Below are 10,118 nucleotides of genomic sequence, written 5' to 3'. Positions count from 1 at the left end.
TGCAGGTTTTCCTACTTACAAAGCATGTAGAGGTCTGTAATTTTTATCATAGGTACACTTCAACTGTGAGAGACGGAATCTTTTTTTAAAAATCCAGAAAATCACATGTATGATTTTTAAGTAATTATTAGCATTTTATTGCATGAAATAAGTATTTGAAAACCTAACAAACATAAGAATTCGGCTCTCACAAGACCTGTTAGTTTTTTCTTATAGAGCCCTCCTGTTCTCCACTCATTACCTGTATTAACTGCACCTGTTTGAACTCGTTACCTGTATAAAAGCACCTGTCCACACACTCAATCAAAGAGACTCCAACCTCTCCACAATGTCCAAGACCAGAGAGCTGTGTAAGGACATCAGGGATAAAATTGTAGACCTGCACAAGGCTGGGATGGGCTACAGGACAATAGGCAAGCAGCTTGGTGAGAAGGCAACAAGTGTTGGCGCAATATTTAGAAAATGGAAGAAATTCAAGATGACGGTCAATCACCCTCGGTCTGGGGCTCCATGCAAGATCTACCTCGTGGGCATCAATGATCATGAGGAAGGTGAGGGATCAGCCCAGAACTACACGCAGGACCTGGTCAATGACCTGAAGAGAGCTGGGACCACAGTATCAAAGAAAACCATTAATAACACACTACGCCGTCATGGTAAAATCCTGCAGCAACACGCAAGGTCCCCCTGCTCAAGCCAGCGCATGTCCAGGCCCATCTGAAGTTTGCCAATGACCATCTGGATGATCCAAAGAGGAATGGGAGAAGGTCATGTGGTCTGATGAGACAAAAATATAGCTTTTTGGTCTAACCACTCGCGCGCCTGTGTTTGGAGGAAGAAGAAGGATGAGTACAAACCCCAAGAACACCATCCCAACCGTGAAGCATGGAGGTGGAAACATCATTCTTGGGGATGCTTTTTCTGCAAAGGGACAGGACGACTGCACCGTATTGAGGGAGGATGGATGGGCCATGTATCGCGAGATCTTGGCCAACAACCTCCTTCCCTCAGTAAGAGCATTGAAGATGCATGGCTCGTGGCTGGGTCTTCCAGCATGACAACGACCCGAAACACACAGCCAGGGCAACTAAGGAGTGGCTCCATAAGAAGCATCTCAAGGTCCTGGAGTGGCTAGCCAGTCTCCAGACCTGAACCCAATAAGAAATCTTTGGAGGGAGCTGAAAGTCCGTATTGCCTGCAGCACAGCCCCGAAACCTAGAAGGATCTGGAGAAGTCTGTATGGAGAGTGGGCCAAAATCCCTGCTGCAGTGTGTGCAAAACCTGGTCAAGAACTACAGAAACATTATGATCTCTGTAATTGCAAACAAAGGTTTCTGTACAAATATTAAGTTCTGCTTTGCTGTGTATCACAATACTTATGTCATTCAAATGATTTTTTTTAAACTTAAAAATCATACAATGTGATTTTCTGGATTTTTGTTTTAGATTCCGTCTCTCACAGTTGAAGTGTACCATATGATAAAAATTACAGACCTCTACATGCTTTGTAAGTAGGAAAACCTGCAAAATCGGCAGTGTATCAAATACTTGTTCTCCCCGCAACTGTACATCATTGACATGTTTCTACGAAACTGTAATACTACTTTTTTGACTTTGTCTGGACCTAGTGCCTGCACATTTGGATTACTGGACTAAACGCCCCGAACCAAAAAGGAAGGTATTTGGACATAAATGATGACTTTATCGAACAAAACTAACATTTATTTGTGGTACTGGGATTCCTGGAGTGCATTCCGATGAAGAACATCAAAGGTAAGTGAATATTTATAATGCTCCTTCTGACTTTTGTTGACTCCACAACATGACAGGTATCTGTATGGCTTGATTTGGTGTCTGAGGCGCTGTACTCAAGATTATCGCAGGGTATGCTTCTTTTTGTAAAGCTTTTTTGAAATCTGACACAGCGGTTGCTGAAGTATATCTTTAATTTCATGTATAAACACTTGTATTTTCATCAACATTTTAATGAGTATTTCTGTAAATTTGATCGTGCTCTCTGCACTTTCACCGGATGTTTGTTTGAGACAATGCATTTTTGACCATAACGCGCCAATGTAAACTGAGTTTTGGCATATAAATATGAACTTTATCCGAACAAAAACATACATGTATTGTGTAACATGAAGTCCCTATGGTGCCATCCTGATGAAGATCATCAAAGGTTAGTGATTAATTTTATTACTATTTCTGCTTTTTTGTGACTCCTCTCTTTGGCTGGAAAAATGGCTGTATGTTTTTGTGACTAGGTGCTGACCTAACATTAATCGATAGGTATGCTTTCACCGTAAAAGCTTTTTGAATCAGAACCATGTGGTTGGATTAAGGAAGTGTATTCTTTAAACTGGTGTATTATATACTTGTATGTTGAGGAATTTCAATTATGAGATTGTTGTTCTGTTGTTTAAATTTGGCGCCCTGCACTTTCACTGATGTTGGTCAGTGGGACAGTTAGCGTCCCACGTACACCTAGAGAGGTTTAAACCAAGAAATTTGTGGAGTGGTGAAAAACGAGTTTTAATGATCTCCAACCTAAGTTATATAAACTTCGTTTTCAAGCATATATATATTTTTTTACATAATGAATATTATATCAATAACACTTTTCTGCCTTTTGCATTTTTTTCAACAATTGCATTCTGTTAGCAAATGCTTTACCAGAATGCCATTATAACGTCAATTTAAATCCGCCAGCAACAGCAGGCCAACAGTAGGCTACTCTGCTTTTGTATTTAAACGTTATAATTAATCTGTTTACTCTTCTTATTTACAAAGATTGAATTATGGTACCAAGCCAGTTCTTCAGAGATGCTGAGATTTCATCTCTGAGTAGTTTATAATTGAGTTATCATCAAGATTGATATGGGACGGCAGACAGTCCTTCTTCAGGATTGTGAGAACCTCGCTCTCTGAGAGTTATAATGAGTTATCAATCAGGGGATGAGGGTGGAGCCATCCCTAAAGAAAGTAATAAGGTGGCGTCACCAAAACAAGGATTTGATGAGACCACATGGACCCTGATATAAGAGGTGGTGTGTGTGTGTGTGTGTGTGTGTGTGTGTGTGTGTTGTGTGTGTGTGTGTGTCGGTGTGTGTGGTTGTGTGTGTGTGTGTGTGTGTGTGTGTGCGCACAAGTGCTCGTTGAACGACTTAGATACTGTATGTTCCTTTTTTTTATAAGTAATGTATTTTTAGAAGGATCACAAGTTACTTTGCACCGGTACATTTAACAGAAAAATATAAAATATTTGGTTAGCCTGTAAATGACTGAGGACAACCATAGGCGTTATTTCACTTCTGTAATGCTGCATATGTGAGTTTGATTTGTCTTTGTATTATTAGGCAGCTGTCGCATTCCAGATAGACCGAGTCGGTTTCCTCTGGCTGTTTATCAAATGAAGAGTGGTGAATCTATGAATCGCCCTCTGCATTTCAAAGAGGAGGCTCCTCTTCACAAAGAAAAGGTGAGTTTCTAGATGTTACCCAGAGAAATAGCAAGCAGTTATCTAATACCATGTAGTTGTTCTAGAAAGAGGAAGAAATTAGGAGAGGAGAGTTTCTACATGTTACCAGGAAATAGAACAGTTATCTAATACATGTAGTTGTCTAGAAGAGAGCTTCCAATTCACATTACTAGCTATTTCACATATTTCACATATTTAGAACCATCTCTATAATTAAGTGATTAATGCCAGAGAAGCCGGTGTTTGGAGGATATGTTTGCATGGGTGTTGTTTAGGGCTCGAACAGCAGCCTTCGGGCATTATCAACTGTTATACAACGGGTTACCAAACATATTCAATAAGGATTTTACATATTTTCATTAAAACTTTAATTTTGATTAAATTTATTCATACTATTTCTTTCTTCCACAAGATATAGTCCCGACACAAATCTAGGGTTGCTACCCAAGCCGGCTGTTTTTTTATTTGTATTTTTTCCCCCTTTTATTTAACTAGGCAAGTCAGTTAAGAACAAATTCTTATTTTCAATGACGTCCTAGGAACAGTGGGTTAACTGCCTTGTTCAGGGGCAGAACAACAGATTTGTATCTTGTCAGCTCAGGGATTCATTCTTGCAACCTTCCGGTTACTAGTCCAACGCTCTAACCACTAGGCTACCTGCCTTGTGTAGTCGTTGTTCGTTCTATTGGTTCGGTTGCCAGAGACGTGACCCAGTCGTTCGTTCAAAATGTTTCATTGCCATACTGGCTGGTAACGCTCTTATCCCATGCTTTCCAGCTAGCCAACTACGGCTAACGTACAGTCACGTCAAACAGTGCAGCCAGAATAACAACAGTAGCTGCATTTTAATTTGTTTAAACTGTTTTCTAGTGACATTTATTTGGATACACCCATAACAATGAGCTAATGAGAAGCGATTTCGCCTGGCATAGAAAATGTGCTCTCTTGTCAGGACACTGTTGTTCAGAGGAGCTAGCCAACAACACAGCTAACACAATCACTTCAAATTGAAGCTGGAAAGACTAAACTAGCTGCATTTTGTTTAGTTTGACCTTTTTTCAATTGACATTTCTTTGTATATATCCATAAAAATTATGCCAGCTGATTCATGATTTCAACTGGCTGAGAAACACTGCCTGTCTGTCTGTTAGGAATTTTATGAATAATGACTAAACAATTTCTACATTTAGATAAAACTATAACTAATTTAAACTCTACCCTGTATAATTATATCTGATTAATAATGTTAATTCATAAGGAAGGGATTATGTAGTATGAACAAGGAGTAATTAAAACATAATAAACACCATTCCAACTTAGTTAGAGAGGTTTGTGCTGTGGGTTATAAAGTAAGCCAAAAGGATCGTTAAACTATGGTTGAACCGACCCGACTTAGCCCTGGGATGTTTAGATAAGGCAGTGAGTAACTTTTTAGGTCTTCCATTATCTTGAGTTGTCTGCTAAAGTGGTAATAAATTATAGTGAGCCTTCAGGAGAATAACTGATATTGTGTGTCATATTGTGTGTCATGGTGAGTTGGAATGAACTTTTGAACCGGTTTTATCTTGGTCAAGAGGAGGAGCTTTATTCTGTAACCAATGACGTCATATTTTGTATATAAACTGTTGTTTAAGGTTAAATGGGAGCGTGCTCCGAGAATAAATACTATTATCTATTTTTAATAAGACTGTTCCCTGTCTATTTTATGTTAATAAGGATCTTACAAATTCTTAGAAACAAACAGAGTGATTTTAATTAATGAGCACATAAAGGAATTATAAAATTCCTCTGACACTGTCTCATCCTGACCCCTACATGTTCATTACTATGGGACAGCAGGATATCGAATTTCAATATTGAAACAATGTTGCGAATGTCGGAGACAGACAACAAGGTTTATACAAATTGTCGATTGTTAGAGAAAACTAAATGTTAGTCTAAAAGAAATGCTCTGATGAGACAGTGGATTGTGCAGTCAGATGGAACAGAGTAAATAGGCATTTTAACATCATAGATTTAGCCGGTTTTTAACTTGTAGAATAGACACGACTGGAATGTGGGTGTAACAATCAGCATTCAGGATTAGACCCACCTGTTGTATTAATTTAGTAATAACCAACTATAAATCTAATTCTTCAGTTATTACATGTTTACTTTTTCATCTTAATGTTGCAGTGCAGAGTAAACATCAGGAGAAATAATCTGTTCATCAATATATTTGATAAATGGATAAAGGATCAAAATAATTTTACGTCTGTAGAAATGAGTTTAACTAAAATGATAAGTTCTGACTCATTATTCATTGTTGTATTATGTTGCATGACTGTCTTGTACTACTTGCAGGCCCAACCAAGGGATGGCAGAGTCTGTTTCATCTGGTTATTTATCAATGAAAGTGACCAATCCATGAATCAACCTTTTCATTTCAAAGGGTAATATTTTCATACTCCTTTGAGCCTATGTCGTAATAGAAAAAATCGTAATTATTTGTGACTGAAGGTGAGACAAAAATGCACAGAAGATATGATGAGTAGGTTACCATGTGTTATATTATCATGATAGCATAGAGTTATAGGAAGGTTACCATGTGTTATATTATCAGGCCATTATGTGTTAAACTGAATGGGTCAGGTTCTTGTGATCAATGTATTTGATAAATGTTATTTCCGATTCCCAACCAGGCCAGGAGAGGTACCTGTGATATCTGCTCTGAGGTCCAAGCTGTGAAGTTCTGTCTGACCTGCAGTGTGTCCTACTGTGGAGACCCACGTTAGGAAGCACTATACAATAGCAGCACTGCAGAGACACACACTGGTAGAGGTGACTGGAGACCTGGAGGAGAGACTCTGTCAGGAGCAACCACAGAGCTCTGGAGGTGTTCTGCAGGACAGACCAGAAGCTGATCTGCTTGGAGTGTTCAGTGACAAAGCACAAAGGTCATGACACGATCGTTGAAGAGCTAAAACAAGCTGGAAAACAGGTAGTTGATTTACCCCGTCATTATACCTGAATATACACTATAATGCCAAAAGTATGTGGACACCCCTTCAAATTTGTGTATTCGGCTATTTCAGCCACACCCATTGCTGACAGGTGTATAAAATCTAGCACACAGGCATGCAATCGCCATAGACAAACATTGCCAGTATAATGGCCTTACTGAAGAGCTCAGTGACTTTCAACGTGTTACCATCATAGGATGTCACCTTTCAAACAAGTCAGTTCGTCAAATTTCTGCCCTGCTAGAGCTGCCCCGGTCAACTGTAAGTGCTGTTATTGTGAAGTATAAACATTTAGGAGCAACAACGGCTCAACCGTTAAGTGATAGGCCGCACAAGCGCACAGAACATTACCACAGTGCTGAAGCGCGTGTCCTCAGTTGCAACACTCAATACCGAGTTCCAAACTGCCTCTGGAAGCAACGTCAGCACACTAAATGTTCGCCGGGAGCTTCATGAAATTAGTTTCCATGGCCGATCAGCCACAAACAAGCCTAAGATCACTATGTGCAATGCCAAGCGTTGGCTGGAGTGGTGTAAAACTCCCCGCCATTGGACTCTGGAGTAGTGGAAACGCGTTCTCTGGAATGATAAATCACACTTTACCATCTTGCAGTCCAACAGATGCATCTGGGTGAATCTGGGTTTGGCTGATGCCAGGAGAACGCTACCTGCCCGACTGCATAGTGCCAACTGTAAAGTTTGGTGGAGGAGGAATATTGTTCTGGGGATGTTTTTCATGGTTCGGGCTAGGCCCCTTTTGATCCATTCTAGACAATTCTGTGCTTCCAACTTTGTGGCAACAGTTTGGGGAAGGCTCTTTCCTGTTTCAACATGACAATGCCCCTGTGCACAAAGCGAGGTCCATACATAAATGGTTTGTCGAGATCTGTGTGGAAGAACATGACTGGCCTGCACAGAGCCTTGACCTCAACTCCATCGAACACCTTTGGGATGAATTGGAACACGGACTGCGAGCCAGGACTAATCACCCAACATCAGTGCCTGACCTCACTAATGCCCTTGTGGCTGAATGGAAGCGAGTCCCCTCAGCGATGTTCCAACATCTAGTGGAAACTTCATATTAATGCCCATGATTTTGGAATGAGATGTTTGATCAGCAGGCGTCCACATACTGTTGGCAATGTAGTGTACTTATTACAGAAGATTTGCTAGTACTGTTTATGCAAGTTCAAGCTACAAGCTTTGTCATTGCTTGTTTTGCAACATAAACATTTAGTTTTTTCAGTGAAAAGATTTCTTACTCTGTTTCCACTGCTCAAGACTTTTGATGGAGAGCAACACCAAAGGCCAGTGTCAGTCGACAGTAAGTGCATGTACAATCAATAATTAATTGGCCCAAAAGTTGTTCTTTGAGATCTTTAGTGAAAACTTGTGAACAATTATGTATATACCATTTTTTAAATTATTGTTTAAGATATGATTTGTTACTTCTTAAATTCTGATAAAGTAGTATGCATTTGTGGTTCCAATGAAGTCTGTTTTTTTCTCTCCTGTCATGTCTTCACCAGTGCTGCCCCCTCCTGGGAAGATCCGGGTCCTGTCAGTGACATCAGACTCTGTGTCTCTGAGCTGGGGTTCTCCTGAGGGGCTGAAGGGGCCACACCAGTTCAGAGTGACCTGGGGGTGTGACCTGGGGGAAACGGACTCATCAAAAGTGAAAGGCGGGTATCATCTTAAAATAAGCAGTCTCCAACCTGGTGAAAAGTATCAGTTCAGTGTGGCCACAGAGGGAGAAGATGGCAGACAAAGCAGATGGGTCTCAGCATCGTTATCCACAGGTAAAGAGTTTGGTTTTAGTCATGTTTTAAGAGATTTTGTTATGGATCTTCTTAACATAAAAATATTTTTGTTCCAGTGGTTCCACCCAGAGACTTAAAGGTAGAACATTTGAAAGAGACCTCCTTCACTCTCCACTGGACCAAGGCTGAAGGAATGGAGAAAGTCCCACAGCGCTTCCTCATATCCTACTACAGCCCAGGAACAGACCTCCATGCAGAGAATACTAAAGACTGCCACAACACATTCTCAAACCTGCAACCTGGTACTGAGTACACTGTCAGCATCTCTACTGTGCTGAAGAATGGGGAACAGAGTGAACCTGTCTTTACAACCATCTGCACTAGTAAGAGATCTACCTCACCTTGTTACAGCTCATCTCTTTACCAGTAAACAGAACAGACATTATGTTATATTATAAATCCAACATCTGTTTTAAGCTTATTTCTTCCCATATCTAAAGGAATTGCAAGCTGGCCTTTAATACTTTTTCGACTTATATTCTACTTTTCCTCCTGTAGTTTATTTCTAGAGTTAAACTATAGCACTGACAGTAATGTATTTTCCCTTAGTACTTCCTGCTCCAGACCAGCTGACTGTTGACTCAGTGGACACCACATCAGCTGCTGTTAGCTGGAACCAGCCACCAGGATTGGAACAAACCCAACATCATTACCAGATCTCCTACCACTGTCCAGGGACAGAACCACACATCACTACCACATCTTCACACAGATTCACTCTCTCTGACCTGAAACCTGCTACTGAATACTCTGTCATTGTCTGCACTGTGCTGGAAGATGGAAAGCAAAGTCAACTGGTGTCAACAACCCTCACCACAGGTAAGGAAGTACCGAACTTAATTATGATGTCTGGTGTAAATGTGTATTAAACTTGAACTAGTTATCAAAATAACGATGAACTAATCATAATGGATGTGTCAATATGGGATGTGAAGGTACAGTATCTTCCCTGATGAGAAATATATGATGGTGAATTCCCCAGATCTCATCATGCAGTTTGGTGCTGAAATTAATACAAGTTTTTATAATATCTGAATTCTTGCTTCCCATTAGTGTGAGTCATTATGTCAAGGAGTTGATCTGCCTCTGCTTGCTTTAACTTTATCAGTAGCACAGTGTAAAACACTATTTATTGTGGAAAGGATTTATAATCACAGCGTTCTTTTATTTTATATTTAAAGAAATTGGTGTGGTTGCAACAATTTAGCAGCAGTGCTAAATGAATATAGCTGAAACCCCTCATTTCTGTTACTTTACAAATCCAAATTTTGTTGTGTGACTTCTGTTTTAAGCTTATTTCTTCCCATATCTAAAGGAATGCAAGCTGGCCTTTAATACTTTTTCGACTACTAAGGACTGTTCTTAGAGGGTGTTTTTCATGATAATTCCCGGTTTCGAGAGCCTTTTATAAAACGGTTGCCAACATATAGAAAAAGTAATTTTATGAGTTACTTAGTTTCATGTCATCCTTTCACCAGACAATATAGTCCGGGCAAAAGCCATATGTCAAGGAATCCAGCCACCCTAGTCATAGACTGTTCTCTCTGCTACCGCACGGCAAGCGGTACCGGAGCGCCAAGTCTATGTCCAAGAGGCATCTAAACAGCTTTTAGCCCCAAGCCATAAGACTCCTGAACATCTAGTCAAATGGCTACCCAGACTATTTGCACCCCCCCTCCACACCACTGCCACGCTCTGTTGTCATCTATGCATAGTCACTTTAATTAACTCTACATACATGTACATACTGCCTCAACTACATTGACTCTGTACCGGCACCACCCTGTATAAATATATATATATATATATATATAT

General features: G+C 40.1%; 1 protein-coding gene across 1 annotated transcript; it reads left to right on the top strand.

Annotated features, from left to right (window-relative positions):
• Nucleotides 1-6,188: 6,188 nt before the first annotated feature.
• LOC139026811 (receptor-type tyrosine-protein phosphatase H-like) lies at nucleotides 6,189-9,122 on the top strand (the record flags this gene model as incomplete). Its single annotated transcript, XM_070442093.1, has 5 exons — nucleotides 6,189-6,461; nucleotides 7,765-7,807; nucleotides 8,013-8,282; nucleotides 8,360-8,626; nucleotides 8,853-9,122. Coding segments are annotated over exons 2-5 (808 nt in total), but the record flags the coding sequence as incomplete, so codon positions are not given.
• Between the last annotated feature and the right edge of the window lie 996 nt (nucleotides 9,123-10,118).

The sequence above is a fragment of the Salvelinus sp. IW2-2015 genome, unplaced genomic scaffold (genome assembly GCF_002910315.2).
Source record: "Salvelinus sp. IW2-2015 unplaced genomic scaffold, ASM291031v2 Un_scaffold5907, whole genome shotgun sequence".
NCBI lineage: Eukaryota > Metazoa > Chordata > Actinopteri > Salmoniformes > Salmonidae > Salvelinus > Salvelinus sp. IW2-2015.
The sequence above is the reverse complement of the archived record's forward strand: the minus strand, read 5'-3'. Positions and strand labels throughout refer to the sequence as shown.